General features: G+C 40.7%; 1 protein-coding gene across 1 annotated transcript; it reads left to right on the plus strand.

Moving 5' to 3' along the window:
- The first annotated feature begins 15,040 nt into the window (after window positions 1–15,040).
- On the plus strand, window positions 15,041–17,243 carry LOC138403132 (uncharacterized). Its single transcript, XM_069502371.1, has 2 exons — window positions 15,041–17,038; window positions 17,121–17,243. The coding sequence occupies exons 1-2, from the start codon at window positions 15,041–15,043 to the stop codon at window positions 17,241–17,243; spliced, it is 2,121 nt and encodes a 706-aa protein (XP_069358472.1).
- The last annotated feature ends 3,247 nt before the right edge of the window (window positions 17,244–20,490 follow it).

The following is a 20,490-nucleotide window of genomic DNA, read 5'->3' on the forward strand; positions in this document are numbered from 1 at the left end:
TTTCTTCACGGATAAGCGTTAAGTAAGTGTGACCCATTCAATTTTACCTGCTCCAAATAATAATAATTAATTAATTCCTCCAATTATTAGCAGTTAGGTAGGTCCAATTTCGATAAAGAGGTCAGCCGCCCAATCCAACTCGGTTGGGCAGCGTTCATGGAAGCTTCGAGATGTATTTTTGTCCATAATTCCTCAGTGCTTATAGACCAAAGTATTCTAACAGTGCGTGTTGCCAGTAATGACATAGGGATCCGAGACATGGTCGCTAACTATGGGCCTCTTATAAGAAAGCTCAGAGTGAACTAAGCGGGCAATGGAGAGAGCTATGCTTGGAGTTTCTCTACGTGATCAAATCAGAAATGAGGAGATCCGTAGGAGAACTAGAGTAACCGGCATAGCTGAATGGGTTGCGAAGCTGAAGTGGGCAAGACTCATAGTCCTTTAAAGTAAAAAATACCTAAATAAAAGTAAAAGTAAAGTAAAAGTAAAATATGCTTTATTGTACACCAAAACAAAAACAATAGACATAATATAACAAAGATAGCATGTATTATACATAGTATGTAGTATTATACATTATCGCTAAAATAGCGATCTCTTACAGGCAACCTTAAGGTAGAGGATATTATTATAAAAATTAAAGAAAGCGGAAATTAATAAAAATATTTTTTATTAAATTAAACTTTTACAAGTATTACCTAGTTACTTTTGAATCGTCCAATACATCTACCACTGGTTCGGACTGCCTTTCCTACCGAAAAGAACCAGCAAGAAGCTCAGCGGTTGCTCTTTTCAAAGATTTGATATCAATATTATGCCATACCTACTTATTAAAGCCTGAACACAGTCAAAACAAGTTTCATGTCGCTTTACACAAGTTAGCACAAGTTGGATTCAAGTCTCCAAGACATGCATACTAATGTTAGTATCACCACAGTGTAAATATTTACAATAAGATGATGCCCTGATGTTTATAGCACCCAAGGGGGTAAAGTAGGGGTTTGAAATTCGTGTAGTCCACACGAAGAATAAGCTAGTCTAAAATACATAAAACGAAGAGGTGACTGACTGACTGATCTATCAACGCACAGCTCAAACTACTGGACGGATCGGGCTAAAATTTCAAAGTCAAAGTCAAAGTCAAATGATTTATTCAAAATAGGTAATATATTACTCTTTTTGATGATCGTTGGATGAGGATGATGGATGTTGGATTTGTAATATATAGTGGTGATATTAAAAATTAAGATATAACTTAAAACTAAAGCTACGAGGGTTCCAAACGCGCCCAGGTCTGAGAAGAGCTCACAACAAACTCAGCCGGGTATTCTTTTTCTTATCACCACTTTATAAAATTATTGAAACTTATTAGAACTATCACAAAGCCGTTAAGCAACTCATTCCCAAGCTTGCTTATCATTTAAATAATCCTTTACATTGTAATAGGATTTTTCAATTAGTTTACGTTTTATGAAAACTTATGAACTTGTTGAGAGACATCTCCAACATGTCTTCTGGAAGCTTATTATAAAAACGTATGGAATTTCGAGCAAATGAATTGCTAACTTTGGCATTACAAGTTTATTTATTTAAGTTTAGTAATTTGGCCTGCAGATGGCTGTTACGACGAAGACATCCGCTAAGAAAGCATTTTTGAAAATTCAACCCCTAAGGGGGGGGGGGGATGGATTGCTGTGTCTAGACGTCTCCGCCGACCGACTGTACGAAGCATCTCTTTAGACTGTGGTATAACATAGTTACTGTAATGCTTTGTGTGGAATCTTGCTAATGCAATAAGCGCAGGTGGGAACATTGTGTTAATAACAAGTTAACTATATTATTGCAACTTGTAGGTAAAGGAGAGCTACGAGCTCCTGTGATTATCTTCATTCAAGCCGTGATAGCTTAGTGGTCGCCTTTTATTTGAGATCGGGCTCTGGCTTTTCAAAGGTAATATTTGCGTTTATGCAATTAACTAGCTGATGCCCGCGACTTCGTCTGACTTTCCGGGATGAAAGTAGCCTATGTCACTCTCCAGGTCGTTATCTATACCCATACAAGGAATCACGTCAATGCGTTGCACAGTTACGACGTGATTGAAGGACAAACCATCAAACCAACAAACAAACAAACACACTTTCGCATTTATAAAAAGCGTGCCAGCGTGGTGGAATATGGTCTACAGCCTTCTTTTTCTGAAATGAGACCTGTAGTCATGTGTTTCGGTTCTAGTTTTAACTGGAGTGAGGCTAGTTACCACTCTATCGGCAAAGCCGTGCCGCCAAGGGGGGGGGGGGAGTAAAGGGAAAAATCCGAAAACCGCGAATTTGTGGTTACCATACCAAGGAGGGTATCTTATTATGAAAGGGCTTTACCTGCACTTTCTAAAACAGATTTTTGTTATTTTTTTTTGCATAATTGTTTTTGATTTATAGTGCAAAATCTCCAAAAAAATATAGCTATAGCAAGGAACCCTCAGTGCGCAAGTCTGACTCGCACTTGGCTTGTTGTTATGCTATTAATTTATTGTGAAGGATCACAGGAATGACGAACACGTGTAATGCGAGTGAACGCAATATTACTTGTCTGCTGGAATGCAATATTAAAGGTAATCGCTTCATGGAATCGCTGCCATTTATGTGAAAGCCAATACTGGCGATTTCAGAATATTCTGGTCTCTGAAATTTAGTTTGTTACTATCCTGGATAAAGTATTTCAGTCTCAAGTAATAGAAGGATAATAATTGATTTGCGATTCCATTCTCAATAAACTGGGTGGGGTTGGCGTCAACTTTAAACTTATTAATCACAAGACGTCACAAGATAACAAAATGGAGGACGCTGGCCATCCAAAACCAAAATTGGGGCAACCTGTGGCCTAAACTAAGTCAAAGCCAAAGTCAAAGTCAAATAATTTATTCGCTTTTTGATGGTCGGTTGTTGGATTTGTAAGATGTATAGTGCTGATAATTTTTACGCGAATTTAAAACTAAAGCTACGAGTGTTCCAAACGCGCCCAGGTCTGAGAAGAGCCCAAAACAAAGTCAGCCGCGTATTCTTTTCATTATTACCACTTTACAAAATCACTTAAACTTATTGGTACTATCATAAAGCTGTTAAGCAACTCATTCCCAAGCTTTCTTATCATTTAAACTAACTAATTGATCGATTTTAAATGAGGTTCCCCTCGAGTGGGACCACACCTTGTTGAAATTATCATGAAGTTTTTTTTTCGAATAAAAGTTGAAAGGGAAACTTTTGTAGCAATTCATCCGAGAACTTTTTTCAGTAAATTAACCCGTCTTTTCAATGATCAGGATTTGTGTTTATGCTTACGTACTTTCACTACCTACTACAAAAAAAACTGTGACGGCCTAGTGGTTAGGACGTCCGCCTTCTAATCGTAGGTCAGGGGTTCGATCCCGGGCTCGCACCTCTAACTTTTCGGAGTTATGTGCGTTTTAAGTAAATATAACTTGCTTTAACGGCGAAGGAAAACATTGCGAGGAAACCTGCATGCTTGTGACTTCTCCATAATGTTCTAAAAGGTGTTTGAAGTCTACCAATCCGCACATGGCCAGCGTGGTAGACAATGGCCAAAACCGTTCTCACTCTGAGAGGAGACCCGTGCTCTGTAGTGAGCCGGCGGTGGGTTGATCATCATGATGATGATGATGACTTTCACTACCGGAAGATCGTTAAAACACCATAAATAACATGCAAATGCTTACTCCATTAAGAAAATGCCGGCGTCGTCGATATAAATGACAAGATATGGTCAAGCGAACAAAATTATTGTTCAGGGTTTACTTACGAACCAAATAAAAAGCACCACCTCTTAGATACTAATGAACGATCCGTTTAAAATCCAGGCAACACTGAGGTTGCATTGGTGCTAAAGCACCATTGAGTCGGTGCCATTTTGCTTGTTCAACAGCCGTGTCCATACGAAGTAATATATAAGTCAATGGCCGGAGTAGGTATTATTACTGAAGCTCTCAGCATCTGCTCCGAACACAGCGTAATAGGAGAGATAAGTGAAATGTGGCAGCAATTGTTTCAAATTGCACGCTAAATTAGCGTTGTTTCCAAGATGGCGCAATTAAAGATGGCCGCCCACTGAATACGCGCATAGTATTTTCAAACTTATTTTCCTTCAAGTGCTCGCTTAAAGCTTTTTATTAAGTAGGTACTTTCTCGTAGTCTGGTTTGTTCGTTTCTCGGCATTCCATCGAAATTGATGACCGATTTTTCGGCTAATTTCAATTCATGATCATCATCATGATCAACTCATCGCCGGCTCACTACAGAGCACTCCATTAAAATCTCGTTTCATTTTTTAAACTAGCTTATGCTCGTGACCTCATCCGCGTGATCTACACAAATTTCAAACCCCTATTTTTCCCCTTTTGGGGTTGAATTTTTAAAAATCCTTTCTTAGCGGATGTCTACGTCATAATAGCAATCTGCATGCCGAATTTCAGCCCTACCCTTTGAGCTGTGCGTTGATAGATCAGTCAGTCAGTCAGCTTTTCCTTTTATATATTAAGAAGATGCCCATCACTAGTTAAATCCAAGATGGCGTAATTCGAAATCGCCGAGTGGACGGAGACGGTGGAGCGCGAAATATTTTCGAATTGAAATTCCTAAGTAGTCTTTGTTTAACGAACGATAGGTACTCGTTTGTTACTTCAATTGAGCCATATAGCTACTATAAGAAATTATTATCTGAATATTTATTTCAATGCGTTTTTTTTTGTTTCTCATCCATTTGGAATCACGTTTTTTTCGCGTTTTTTTGTGGTATCATATCACTGATCATCAATTTTTTTTTTAATAATATAAGCCATGTTAAATGACTAATATTCCCCTTTCTTCTTCAACTAAGCGTCAAGCTTGTGCTAGGAGTAGGTACGACAATAGTGCAACGGGCGGGGTTTGAATCGTCGACCTTTCGGTTTTCAGTCCACTCCTATACCCATTGAGCTATTGAGGCTCTAAATACTATCACCTGTTTTCGTTTGTATCAGCGCAGCGTTCTGGTTACACCCTGTATTTTTCATCAGATTTTTAGGGTTCCGTACCTCAAAAGGAAAAACGGAACCCTTATAGGATCACTTTGTTTTCTGTCTGTCTGTCTGTCAAGAAACCTACAGGGTACTTCCCGTTGACCTAGAAACATGAAATTTGGCAGGTAGGGGGTCTTATAGCTGGCTGTACATTCTAAAACAGATTTTTATTTGTTTTTATGCATCATCGTTTTTGAATTATCGTGCAAAATGTCGAAAAAATACGACTGTAGTACGGAACCCTCAGTGTGCGAGCCTGACTCGCACTTGGCCGGTTTTTTTATTATTAAAACGCGCACAGTTAGGTAAACTCACTCAACTCACTTCGATCCCCAACAATAAATTTTGTAAGAAAAGAGATATATTTAACCTTTTTAACTTGCTCATAGTAGATATCGATAACAGGGGAACGATGCTTGCCGACATGAAATATTATACAGTAAATATATCTGCCCCGGGGAACATTAAGGGCTGAACGATATTGAATTGGAGAGTTCCGGGAAAGATATTTCCGCTTTTTACGGATAATATTATTTCATCTCGTCAAAACGAAAGTGGTCTAACCTACGATTTTTTTCTAAACGTCTAAAGTCGTGATCGAAAATTAAAAAAACCGGCCAAGTGCGAGTCAGACTCGCGCACTGAGGGTTCCGTAGTACAGTCGTATTTTGCGGTATTTTGCGACATTTTGCACGATAATTCAAAAACTATGATGCATAAAAATAAATAAAAATCTGTTTTAGAATGCACAGGTGAAGACCTTTCATATGATATCCCACTTGATATAGTTATCTTACTTCAAAAATTGAAAAAACGAATTATTAGTTCTGACCACAATTTAATTTTTTTCCAAAAACCACATATTCACGGTTTTCAGATTTTTCCCCGAATGTCTGCTATAAGATCTACCTACCTGCCAAATTTCATGATTCTAGGTCAACGTGTAGTACCCTATAGGGTTCTTGACAGACCGACAGACAGACAGAGAGACAACAAAGTGATCCTATAAGGGTTCCGTTTTTCCTTTTGAGGTACGGAACCCTAAAAATTGCCATACCAATTCCAGGTTAGCCCGCTTCCATCTTAGACTGCATCATCACTTACCACTAGGTGAGATTGCAGTTAAGGGCTAACTTGTATCTGAATAAAAAGAAGTAAAAAAAATTAAATTAAGTCGTAAAGGAATAAATTGAACCAGCATACAAAATAAATGAGTCTAATCACATCGGCGTCGAGGCAACAGCATCCCGTCTCAGATCAGATGTTTTATCTCGTAATGCTCTTACAAAGTACACCGTTCACTTATCTTGTGTTTCTAATGTAAATTAAAATGTATTGCGCATCGATATAAATGACAAGATATGGTCAAGCGAACAAAATTTTTCACGGTTTTGGAACCAAATAAATCAGTGCCACCTCTTAGATACTAATGAACGACCCGTTTGAAATCCAGACGTCACTGAGGTTGCATTGGTGCTAGATAAACATTTTAGGACCAATGAGTCGGTGCCATTTTGCTTGTTCAATGGCCCTGTCCTTACAAAGTAATATATATACGTCAATGGATTTGCGCTCAGAAGGGAAGCAAATCTCAAGGAAATTGGAACAAAATTCCAAGTTAAGAGTATTTTTGTAACAACGAGATTTAATTTATCATCATCATGGTCAACACATTGCCATCTTACTTCTAAGCACGGGTCTCCTTTCAGAATTAGAAGGTTGTAAGCCATAGTCTACCACGCTGGCCCAGTCGGCTTGGAAGAAATTACACACCTTTGAGATCATTGTGGAGAACGAGATTTAAGTCATCATCATCATCCAATTGCCATCTTACTTCTAAGCACTAATTAGAAGGTTGTAAGCCATAGTCTACCACGCTGTCCCAGTGCGGATTGGCAGACTTCACATAACTTTGAGATAATTGTGGAGAACTCTCAGGCATGCAGGCTGTTTCCCGATGTTTTCCTTTAGCAAGTAATATTTTATTGCTTAAAACGCACATTGCTCTGAAAAGTTGCGTGCCCACCAGGGATTGAATCCTGGGCCCGCCAACTAGGAGTCTTTACGTCTTAGCCACTATTTACTAGAAGTTACTTACTCTTGATTTAAACCATAGTTCGCAAGTTAGCACGCCATTTAACATGAAAGCAAACCTTGTAAACTCCCTCACGCAGATTGCTTGTGGTGTAGCTAGCCTACAATCTTAGCCGCAAAGGCTTTGCCTGCGTGTAATTGGCACAAGATAGATAACGCTTACATTCCTAGTTGAACACTTAAATTGCACGCTATAAATCAACCTATCGCTATTTATTTGATTAAAGCCTGACTCATTTTCTCCTCTCTGATGAACTCTTTAGTTTAGTGGGATAAAAAGTAGCGTATGCCCTTCTTTCCGATGCAAGCTATCTCTGTACCACATTAAAATCGGTTAAACGTATGGGCTGTGAAAAGCTAACAGACAAACAGACAAACAGACAAACTTTTGAATTTATAATATTAACGATCTGATGGTTGCGACTTCATCCGTTTAAAAATCCCGTGGCAACTCATTGATTTTCAAGAATAAAAAGTAGCCTATGTCACTGTATGTCACTTTCCAAAACTTTAACGATACCCATGCAAAAATCCCCTTCAATCCGTTGCTCCGGTGATTAAAGAACAAACCAATAAACCAATATACTAACACACTTTCGCATCTATAATATGGGTCGTCAATTCAATACCGTTCAATCGTCGTTCATTTGTTCGTTGAATACAATTATTTAAGTTCAATACAATTAATTAATTTTACAACAATACATACGTGTATACAATGAGTGATAAAAAGTGTGGATTAAAGATAACGTATTAAGCTAATTAAAGATGTAGGTATTTTCTCCAACATAATAAGGGTTAAGTTTTTTTTTTATTATTTATTCATTATAGGTGTACGCTTGACCACAGTCACACCTGATGGGAAGTGATGATGTGGCCTAAGATGGGACGCGTTTACCTAGAAGATGCCTATTCACTCTTGTTTTAAAGATACCCAGGTTGTAATTGGTAGGAAACACATATCGCGGAAGAGTATTCCAAACCTTAGCAATACGTATGAGGAATGATGACGCACAACGTTTCGTGCGTTATAATAAATAAAGTATAATAAAGTTATAATCTACCTTTAATGTTCCTATTAAAACCTTAACCATTCCGATTAGCCGACGCTAGTTCCTGTAACAATAAATTAACTTAATCTATTATTCTTGGCCCCACGACACCTGGTGCCTCGCGGATTGCTCGTAAAATTTTATGCAAATTTCATGCAAATCTGACCTCTCCGCGGCGCACTGAAAATGACGGGATTTTAGACCCCGGCATCCACGGGGAATTAATTTGTTCGTAACCAGGTAATTTGGATTGCTAATTTTAACTTATTATAAATATTGAAACATGATTTCGGAGGGAAAGAGGTCAAACTTTGAGATTTAGATCACGGTGTTACACGCGAAATTCAATTAAAATTAAATGGTTATGATAAAATTAGTATGCGAGGCTTTATTCACTGTTTACTTCTTGTAAATTTATAAAAGGAAAAGGTGACTGACTGACTGAGTGACTGACTGATTGATCTATCAACGCAAAGCTATAACTACTGGACGGATCGGGCTGAAATTTGGCATGCAGATAGCTACTATGACATAGGCATCCGCTTAGAGAGGATTTTTGAAAATTCAACCCCTAAGAGGATGAAATAGGGTTTGAAATTTGTGTGGTTCACGCGGACGAAGCCGCGAGCATAAGTTAGTTAAATAATAAAGAGTGTGGATTTGATTTGCGACTCGACCAGTAGGTAATGCGTGGGAATCAATTAGTTTTATATAGTAGATAGTAGGTACATAATATAGTTAATCTGACTTCGGACTTCTATTCGGAAGGTCCGGGGGTTCGATTCCGGGTACGCACCTATAAATTTTCGGAGCTATGTGCATTTTAAGCAATTACTTTAACCATTGCATTTTTAATCATTTACTTTAAAGTTGAAGGAAAACATCATGAGGAAACCTGCATGCCTGAGCTCCATTATGTTCTCAAAGGTGTGTGAAGTCTGCCAATCCAAACTGAGCCAGCGTGGCCGACTATGACCTAAACCCTTCTCATTCTGAGAAGCGACCCGTAATCAGTAGTGGGCCGTCGATGGGTTGATCATGATGATGAAGATGATGATATCGATTCAATAACTTCAACGCGATCTCGTCTAATATATGTAGTTGTAGGTTGCAAACGCATCAAATTAGAAGAAAGGTGATGCAAAATTATGTATGTTAGATCAATATCAATATCATCATCATCAATACTTATAATAAAACTGTAACAGGTCAAATTATGTACATTGAAGATATTTTGAAATTTTTTTTTCAAGGGCACTCTATAATCGATACTGAACCCAAAACTAATTTTTTTCATTTTTGTCTGTCTGTCTGTCTGTCTGTCTGTATCACGGCCGCGCATCACGCTGAAACTACTGAATGGATTCCAATGAAACTTGGTACGATTTGAGGTCATACTATGAGGAAGAATATAGGATACTTTTTATCCCGAAATTCAGCACGGTTCCCGTAGGAGAGGGGACGAAAGTTAAAATGTATACTGAGTTGTAATTCATTAACGCGTAGTCCGATTTCATTCATTCTTTTTTTGTTAGAAAGGGAATATTTTAAAGATTGTTCCGTAAATATTTCAAGGTCATCGGTTTTTAACCGACTGTCAAAAAGGAGGTGGTTCTTTTTTCTACATCGATTTTTTCGAGGTTTCTGGACCGATTTGCAAATTTTTTTTTAAATCAAAAAAAAAGTTTACGTCGTGGTCACATAAAAATTCTGGATTCAACTCCTTAATCCTGATGCTGCAGCGTTACTGCCCGCCTGGGTTATCAAGATTCAGGAAGTGTTCATAGTGAATTCATATTGTAGGTACCAAGCAACGACAACAATCCCGAAAAATCAAAGAGTTCCCGCGGGATTTTAAAAAACGTAAATCCACGCGGACGAAGTCGCAGGAATCAGCTAGTTAAGAAATATTATTAAAACAATAGCATGTAGGTAGGTAAGATTTCGTTATAATTACTGTTAGTCCATAAGTTTGTTGATCATAAGAGATCACTCAATAAACACGTCTGCACCAACGGAGTCTCCATCAATTTAAACCACCAACAAATAAAAGATATATTTGACTCGTTCCATTTTCATCTCAAAATTCAATGTAAAGCAATATAAAGTTTACAGTAAACGAAGTCATCTCGAAGCTCAGATGACAGTTTGAAGTGCCTTCCCTTTAGCCTTTTGTATTAGCATAATAAACTATCTTCACAAGCTTTCGGCGTATCTACGGGCCTCACAACCTGTAGGATTTCCATAAACAACACTACCTAGTCCAGGATTCCAGGCTAATGGATGAAATTAAGGCATATGAATTTGAACAGATCTCATACGGGCATATTGTTTGTGAATATTCTTGCATCGATGCTATAAGTCTGAATCGTTGTCTCATTTCTTGAAGATTGAGTAACTTTTATCTTATCTTTCTTTTTACGAAATTGAGATAGGGACAACAATAGGAATTTGGTTTATCTAAATAACGTTTAATTTGAGTTACACTGAGTTTAGTTGACACTGAGTTAGCGAATCACCCTGCAGAAACATTGAGTAAAAACGTTTCGTATAAGTCCCGCAAATTGCTATTACGCTGGGACCATGTCTCTTTAACATCGAAATGACGTCATTTGGACGTCAGCCGAAATAAAATATACCATCAGCTCGAAACTTCAGTCTAGTGCTGACGTTACTAAAATGGCGGCCAAACGCATTAGCAATTTGCGGGACTTATACCAGTAGATTGGATGTCCTAACAATTTGAGGTTGGTTGGTGATCCTACTAAAAAGGCTTGACTTGATAGGCTATCTTAACTTTCGTCATAAGTTAGACAAGTATTTAGACCCGTGGTGTCAGCGATAGGCGCTGTGAGACGGGTGTGGGACTAATTAAGACATTAAACGTTCATGCCAGTAACTTAGATAAGCTGTTATTTTCTCAAATGATCCTTCATAAGCTGTGATAGCCTAGTGGTTAGGACGTCCGCCTCCTAATCGGAGGTCGGGGGTTCGATACCGGGCACGCATCTCTAAAGTTTAGGAGTTGTGTGCGTTTTAAGTAATCAAATATCACTTGCTTTAACGGTGAAGGAAAACATCGTGAGGAAACGTGCATGCCTGAAAGTTCTCCATAATAGTTTCAAAGGTGAAGTCTGCCAATCCGGAATTGGCCAGCGTGGTAGACTATGGCTAAAATCCTTCTCACTCTGACAGGAGACCCGTGCCCTGTAGTGAGCTGGAAATGATGATCCTTCATAAACTCTGTTCCCTGACTTTCATAGTTCGATGGGATAGCTAAAAAACTCGACAAAACTGTAGAGAGACTAAGCGCAACACAAGAATAATATAGTATATTATCAAATCTTTGAAACGAGCAACCGCTGAGTTTCTTACTGGTTCTTCTCGGTAGGAAAGGCCGTCCGCAACGCGCCTATAGTAACCGTCTAACAAGCCAACTTTGCCATGCAATGATACTTTGCCCAAAAAGCAATTTATAAGCAAATTCGGTTTGGATTATTTTTTTGACAAACAAAATTTGTTCAATTTTGATGGCGGGCAAAGAATGGCAAAGTTGGCTAGTTTGACGGTAACTATACCATTTAGGACGTAGAATTTAGGAAGGTGGAATAAGCCCTTAAGCGAAAAGCTTGTGCTAGGAGGGTGGGGTTTGAACCGGCAACCTTTCGGAATTCAGTCCACTCCTTAACCGTTGAGCTATTGAGGCTCTAATTTGTTACGAGATTATCATTAAAAAAGCATTATTTACCAACATCTAGAGACAATAAAAAGCTTTTTTCATAAAAGCCAGTGCTAAGAAGTCTGCCAAATAATATTAACTTCGCAAACACAATATATTTTAATTTGTATCGAAAATCCGGAGTAAGTGGCGTATCTTTTTTAAAAGCTTTCGGATATAAAGATCTTAAAAGACCCTTAACCTCTTTTGTGTGATTATTATTTCTCGGCAGGCATTCTTACTTTCATAGCTTTTTCCCAAAGACAACATAATATTTTGTATTCTTATAACAATACAAAATTATGAAGTGGAACAAGCTCTGAAGAAATTCTAAGTATTCTTTTCCTACCTAACTTTTTATATATTTAGATTAGTAATCTAAATACCCATATAAAAGGAAAAGCTGACTAACTGACTGATCTATCGACGCACAGCTCAAACTACTGGACGGATCGCGCTGCAATTTGGTTTATAGATAGCTATTGTGACGTAGACATCCGAGAAAGGATTTTTGAAAATTCCGAAACGTGCTAAAATAGGGGCTTGAAATTTAAGTAGCCAAAGAAGACGAACGGATATAAGATAGTTTATAATTTCAGTTAGAAAGAGTAATTAATCAGATATTAAAGTCTAAATGCTATACGCCGGATCCAGGGTTCTATCCAGAGCACACACTTATAACTTTGAACTGACTGAATGACTGACTGACTGACTGACTGATTAAATGACTGATCTATCAATTCACAGCTCAAATCACTGGATAGATCGAATTTGGCATACAGATAGCTATTATGACTTGGACATCCGCTAAGAGAGGATTTTTGAAAATTCAACCCCTAAGGGGGTGAAATAGGGGTATGAAAATTGTGTAGTCCACGCGGACGAAGTCGCGAGCATAAGCTTGTTTTATTTAAATCTACCAAATCTTCCATGAATTTTCTCATATTAAATTTGAATTATTACGCACAAGGCACATTGTTTCGATTTAGAATTACTGATAACGTATTCAGCTAATACGATTATACGCTTAGCTTTCAGATTAGCAGATCAAAATGTTCATGATTTTGGTTCTGTTTACTTTGCTACGTTAGTAATAATAAGTATTATCTTCTCAAGCAAATCTCCAACAAAAACATTTAATGTGAACTAGCTGATGCCCGCGACTTCGTCCGCGTGGAATTAGGTTTTTTAAAAATCCCGTGGGAGCTCTTTGATTTTCCAGGATAAAAAGTAGCCTTTGTCACTCTCCAGGTCTTTATCTATACCCATGCAAAATCACGTCAATCGGTTGCTCAACAAACAAACACACTTTCGCTTTTATAGTAATACTAGCTTATGCCGGCGACTTCGTCCGCGTGGAGTAAACAAAATTTAAACCCCTATGTCCTTTCCCGGGATGCAAGCTATCGCTGTACCAAATTTCGTCAAAATCGGCTGAACCGATGGGCCGTGAAAGGCTAGCAGACAGACAGACACACTTTCGCATTTATAATATTTGTATGGATAAGTAGGTACTGCTCATCTAATGGACGGGACGTTTAAAAAAACAGGGATTTCACTTTCGTCTTGGTAGGACAAAAAGACTGATCCCAATTTGTAAAAAAGAACTGCGACGGCAGATTAGAGGGATAACTTCGGGATAACGATATTTTAAATTAAACTAATTCCTTCCAGACCCCGCTTCCATTGGGGAGATGTAAATTATTCTTAAATTATAAATCAAATGTTAGTGCCCGCCGCCCGCCCTCAAGACCTACGGGAAAATTCCTCGTCTCCAGAGAGTGATAAATGGTTACTATAAAAAGGCCGCCTTTTCTAAAACTTCAGCGTAAAACTACACTAGCGATTTTAGAACCATCGTGACAAAAAGTCGTCTCCGTATACAGTGCGACAAGGCGTTCGCGCGTGGCGAAAGTCGGAACTAAAGCCGCCATCTTGTGAAGTGCTATTGGCCCCTTATATGCGGTGTTCCTGAGTGAAAAATCTGAAATTCACTGTTTTTATTAAATATTAGAGCCATTCCATATACATAACATCACTATATAACCTAATAATAAATCTATATATAGATCTATCAACGCACAGCTCAAACTACTGGACCGATCGGGCTGAAATTTGGCATGCAGATAGCTATTATGACGTAGACATCCGCTAAGAAAGGATTTTTGAAAATTCAACCCCTAAGGGGGTGAAATAGGGGCTTGAAATTTGTGTAGTCCACGCGGACGAAGTCGCGAGCATCAGCTAGTACAGCATAAATGTGTTTGCAACAGTACTAAGTAAGTAAATATAATATTTGAGCTGGTAAACATGATAAGTTGCAACCTTTAAAAGATTATTATTATTCTTTCTCGATTTGAAAACAAGGACGGCTTTCAAAATTTCTCATTCAGTTAAAATTAGATAAAACTTACTCGATTTCCGACATTGACATTTTCAATATATTTCCTAAAAATTAAGGAGATTTTATTTGCTGGCAGCCTTTGTTCTGCAACTACGGGACCCTGTCAATGTCATTCAAGTGCCAAAAGAGCCTTGTCGCACTGTACCTAGTAGATTCGTTGTGCCACAGATCCTTTTTCCACGCACATGCAAACTGTGGAATCAACTCCCTTCGGCGATGTTCCCAGTAGATTACAACATTCAAGGGGCGGATCAACAAATGCCTGAAACACTGGCAACGTATTGGCGGTTCCTCTGTTGCTGCAAATGTTCATGGGCGGCAGTAATCACTTAACATCCGGTCATCCGCCTGCTCGTTTACTCGCCGCTTAAAAAAACCACTTTTATAAGTCGCATCGGCAAAATTCACGTTATTTGTTGAGATCCCACGTAGAAAATACATCTTTAAACAGTCGCCACGGTGATCAGTACTAAAATGATAATTCGTCACGTTCTAATTAGAGCTTAAATGCATTTAGCTATCTCGCTTTAATAATAATAATAATAATACTAATAATCTTTATTTCAGGCAAAATGTACCCATATTATTACAGAAGTTAATAAAAATTATAAAAAAAAAATAATAAAAAAAAAAAAATCTATAAAAAAAAAATAATAATAATAATAATAATAATAATGGACTGACGGACTGGCTACCGAGCGGCAATGTACCGCGAGTTCCTGCTGCTCGAGCCGAACTTAACTGTCACGGAACAAAACCTGGCAGACCGGGCTCGGTACATTCAGCGCTCGAACATCTTTAACGCTACCGAGCTCGAACGATTGCGACGTGAGGCTGTTCCAGAAGTGTCAGCACCAGCCACAGAGCAAATCGACTCCCAGGCGGTGCCTGTCCCCGTAGAGACGAATACCATCTCACAAGATTTGCCTGTGGAGGAAGACACCGAAGGAACAGTCTCCCTGGATATAGAGCGGATGAGAGGGATTCTAGAAGAGGCGATTTCTGAAATCCGGAGCGCTCCTCTAGAGAATCGTCCGCGGCTCTCCCGACTCACGCTAAATGTAGCGACGCGGGATGTCATTGAGGCCATAAACAAAATGCTGCCTCAACATCTGGAAAGCAGCACTGGCCTGGGTGATACGGCTTCTATCCTCTTCGGCGCGGCGCTCGCCGTGCACCGATTTATCGGTGCCAAGACTCCGGGACCGGAGCGTGCTGCTGCTGCAAGGCGCAGCGCGGAACCGGCCTGGAAGAGGAGAATGGAACGCCGTATCACTCTGGCCAGAGTCCTCATTGGCAGACTGCAAAGCTTCAGGTCGGGCAATACTAGGCCAAGGATTGTGCGCTCTGTTAGAGTTGCGTTTAATGGGTGTGGGGTCAGGTTGGACCAGCCCAATATTGCGCAAAAGCTAACAGAGCGCATCGACGACCTGAAGCAGAAAATCGCTGCATGGGGGAACCGCATCCGACGATACTCGGAAAGAGTCGAGCGATTTCAGCAAAATCGCCTCTTCTTGAGTGATCAGAAAAGGTTCTACAAAAGACTGGAGTGCCCAGCAGTCTGCTCTACGTCTCAGCGACCAGACCCGGCCGACCTCGTCACTTTTTGGCGGGGTGTGTGGTCGAGGGAGGTGGAGCATGAGGAGGGCCCTTGGATTGCGGCGGTAGAGGAAGCATGTGCCTCAATAGAACCGATGAACCCGGTCGCCATCTCTGCGGAGGATGTAGCTGGTGCAGTAAGGCGGGCCCCGAACTGGAAAAGCCCGGGACCCGACGGACTGCATCACTACTGGCTGAAGGGTTTTTCGGTTTGCCATGCGACCTTGGCTCGACAATTTCAAGAGGCTCTTGAGCAGAGGGCACTCCCGAGCCTTTTCACTACCGGGATCACTCATTTAGCTCCAAAGTCCACCGATACCACTGATCCGGCTAAGTACCGTCCTATTACGTGTCTTACTACCATCTATAAGACACTGACATCTGTTTTGAGCCTCAAGATCTCCCGTCACGTGGACGAGAATAACATCATATCTGGGGCTCAAAACGGATGTCGGGGCGGTAGTCGTGGTACTAAGGAGCTCCTTCTCATCGACTCCGTTGCGGGCCAACTGGTCAAACGCAACCGTCGGAATTTCTCCGCCGCCTGGATCGACTACAGAAAGGCATTCGACTCGGTGCCCCATTCATGGCTCCTGAGGGTCCTTGAGCTGTACAAAGTCGATGGTACAGTTCGAGACTTCCTCGGAGAATGCATGGGGCAGTGGAGTACGATTCTGTGTCTCCATGGCGAGCGGCTGGCGGATGCCGATGACCGGATAAGGATAGGAAGGGGTATCTTCCAGGGTGATTGTCTGAGCCCGCTTTGGTTCTGTCTGTCTCTGAACCCACTCAGCACTTTGCTGGAGGGTTCGGGGACAGGCTTTCAGTTTCGGAGAGGAGGGACAAAAGTGCCTCACCTTCTCTACATGGATGACCTCAAACTGCTGGCACCCAATGCCACCCGCCTGCAGGAGCTGCTGAATGTCACCACTGACTTCAGCAATTCCATCAGGATGGAGCTTGGGCTGGACAAGTGTGCGGTCATGCATGTGGAAAGGGGACAGGTAACTCATTCGGCTGAGATGAGTCTCGAGCCGTCCACCATCAGAACCCTCTCTGAAGCTGAGTCATACCGGTATCTGGGCATGTCACAGTCGCTAGGGGTAAAAGAGACGGACGTGAAACAGTCTGTTTGCGAGGCCTTTTTTGGCCGTCTGACAAAAATCTGTAAAAGTTATTTGTCAGGCGCCAATAAAATCCGAGCTTATAACGGCTGGGTCATGCCCGTTCTCATGTACACCTTTGGCGTGCTCAGATGGACTCAGACTGAACTTGACGCCCTGGACAGAAAAGTCCGCACAACTATGACTCTTTATCGCATGCACCACCCAAAATCGTCTGTGATGAGGTTGTATATCCCCCGGAAGTGTGGTGGTCGAGGCGTATTGAGCGTCAAGACCATGCATAACCGGGAGATAGCCAACCTCAGAACCTACTTTGAAACGATGAGGGGGTCCCCCATGCATAGAGAGGTCATAGAATGTGATAAAGGACTCACCCCACTATCCTTAGCCCAAACCGAGTGGCAGGAACCGGTGGTACTTAGCACCTCTGACCGGGAGGCCGTATGGAGGGAGAAGGAGCTGCACGGACGCTTTTTTAAAGCTCTTAATGAGCCACACGTAGATAAAAAAGCGTCCGTGCAGTGGTTGCGCTTTGGTGACCTCTTCGGGGAAACCGAGGGTTTTGTCTGTGCGATACAAGATCAGGTGGTCAAGACGCGGAACTACCGAAAGTACATTCTGAAGGATGGCACTCATGACATCTGTCGAGCTTGTCGCCATCCCGGCGAGTCACTCAGACATGTGCTTTCGGGATGCTCAGCGCTTGCCAACACTGAGTATCTGCACAGACACAACCAAGCAGCCAAAATCCTTCACCAAGAGCTTGCTCTGATGTACGGTCTCCTGGATGAGAGGCTGCCGTATTACAAGTACACACCGGTGCCGGTACTCGAGCGCGACGGAGTCCGGCTCTATTGGGACCGGTCCATCATCACGGACAGGACTATTCTAGCGAATAAGCCTGACATCGTGGTGGTGGACCGGGCACAGTCGAGGGTGTTTTTGGTGGACATCACCATTCCGTATGACGAGAACCTCGTGAGAGCTGAGACGGAGAAAAAGCGCAAGTATCTCGATCTGGCTCACGAGATTTCCGACATGTGGCATGTGGAGTCCACTGAAATCATCCCAATCGTCATATCTGCGAATGGGTTGATTCCAGTCAGCCTCGCTCAACACCTGAGGCGACTGGGTTTCCGTGGCAGTTCGCTCGCAGCCAGGATGCAAAAAGCGGTCTTGCTGGACTCGGCTAGGATAGTCCGCCGATTTCTTCACCTGTCGCCCTGACCCCCGGCCGTTTGGTCTCCCCTGCCGGGGTGTAACCCTCCGCCCGGTACAAATATGTATGTATGTAATGTTTATGTAGGTTCATTTATTTTTATGTATGTAAGTATATTATAACTCTTTTGGCTTTTATATGTATCTATTTTGTACGCGGGCGTGAGAGTAGATGTATATCCATAATAATAAAGTTTAACAGTTAAGCGTCACAATAGGACCACATCTACAGGTAGATATTTGTTCTGAGCAATAACCAATAGCGGGGTGTTTATCTCGTGAAACTCATGGGACGTGTCATCGTGAAAAGTTAGTTCAGAAAGACACAGGATAAAAAGTTACAAAACAAAAGGTCCCAAGTGTGACCCAACGCTAAAAAGGCTGGCTTCTCTCTAAACGATGATTTATTCTCAAACTCATGCGATATAACTAAAAATATTCTCTAACTTTGCTGGGTTTAGTTGAGAGTACAGTCCACTGTTTTGTTTTGCGCTCTGATAAAACGAGGGCTTACTTTCTGAAACACACATCTGTTATTTTGGCTTACTTACTTAGAAAGAACTTTTACAAGTTCAAAAGGTTTTATTTTTTACTTGCTTATTCTCGCGACTACATCCGCGCGGACCACAAAAATTTCAAACCCCTATTTCACATTCTTTGGCGTTGAATTTTTCGCGTGCCCGGGATCGAACCCCCGACCTCCGATTAGAAAGCGGACGTCCTAACCACTAGGCTATCACAGCTTATATTACAGTACGCGGCAGAAAATAATGTACATCGACCTTTAGAAGAGATAGCAGATTTGTAGAGCATTGTCTCTGTCGTTGAGACGTTGAGATATAGGTATGCGTAACAGAGACAACGCTTTACAAAGCCGAAATGTCATTCTAAAGGCTGATGTAATTTTTCTGCCGTGTACTGTACCTATTAATCCACCAAATATTTTATTTGGTACAGTAAAACAGTAATTAAAATGTACAATTGTTTTACTTACGTATACAACTCAGTGAGGGTCAATTGAACTGTTTGTTTAGGATTGTATATGAACTTTGTTTTGGGATGAACAAAATATTTTTTTGTTATTTTTACCCTTTTCTGATGTGTTCATACAGGATAACTTGTTGAAGGTCCCGTATAAGTCCCGCAGCTGAAAATCAGCGTTGTATGTTCTTGTGCAACAAGGCATACAGCATGATGCTGAGCTGGGACCCTTTTTTCGGGTTGTGCCGCACATGACAGTTTGTTCCGGCGCTTCTTTAGCTTGTTCTCAGGTGGAAGAAGCGCCGGAATAAATTCGTTTATTTTTTAACTGTTAACCTAAGTACAGTACGCGGCCGAAAGTAATGTACATCGGCCTCTAGAATGACATTTCGTCTTTGTAGAGCGTTGTCTCTGTCACTTCTTCCTATATGACGTTTTGTCGGTCTCAACAACTGGGACAGCGCTCTACAAATCTGCTATCTCCATCTAAAGGTCGATGTACATTACATTCGGTCGCGCACTGTATTAATTTTCGAGGATTTAAAATGACGGACTTTTATACAAACTTTCATCCCCTACTTAACTCCTTTAGGGGTGGAATTATCAAAAATTATATGTATCGCAAAGAAAACTACTGGCAAAATTTAAATTTTTTCTAACCGTAGCGGCTTAGGCTGTGCGTTGAATCAGTCAGTCAGGACTATAGTCTTAATTTTTTCTACTGGTTTACAAAATAAATCACTAATACTTATCGTACGAGCCTAAAATATGAGCGAATCGACTCGCCTGTCAAGATGTGGAGAGCCCTCGAAGGGTCTTATTATGTTCCCGGTATTGTTTTATCCCGGGATTTATTTGGGCTATTTTATTCGGCCTTCCACAATGTTATTATTTTCTTTTCGCTGTCATCCACTGTAATCCAAATTCTATTTGGATGATTGTTTGGCATCATAATTGTTTCCGGCATTTAACTTGGATTGCCGGAATTATTCCAGCCCATATTTTAACTGATTTCAAATTAATATTGGTAGGTACTGATTCTGATCACACCTAAATTTTAGAGTGTTCGCATCGTTAAAAGTGTATCTATGTACGTAATCTATATGAAAAGGGCAGACACAGTTTCAGAGTTTTAAATTTAATTTAGAGCGGTCAAACCACGTGAATTTGGCTGCCAGTCGCGTGCCAATTGTTTAAATTTGTAGCGTGTATTATTATATATTTAGATATGG

The sequence above is a fragment of the Maniola hyperantus genome, chromosome 12 (genome assembly GCF_902806685.2).
Source record: "Maniola hyperantus chromosome 12, iAphHyp1.2, whole genome shotgun sequence".
NCBI lineage: Eukaryota > Metazoa > Arthropoda > Insecta > Lepidoptera > Nymphalidae > Maniola > Maniola hyperantus.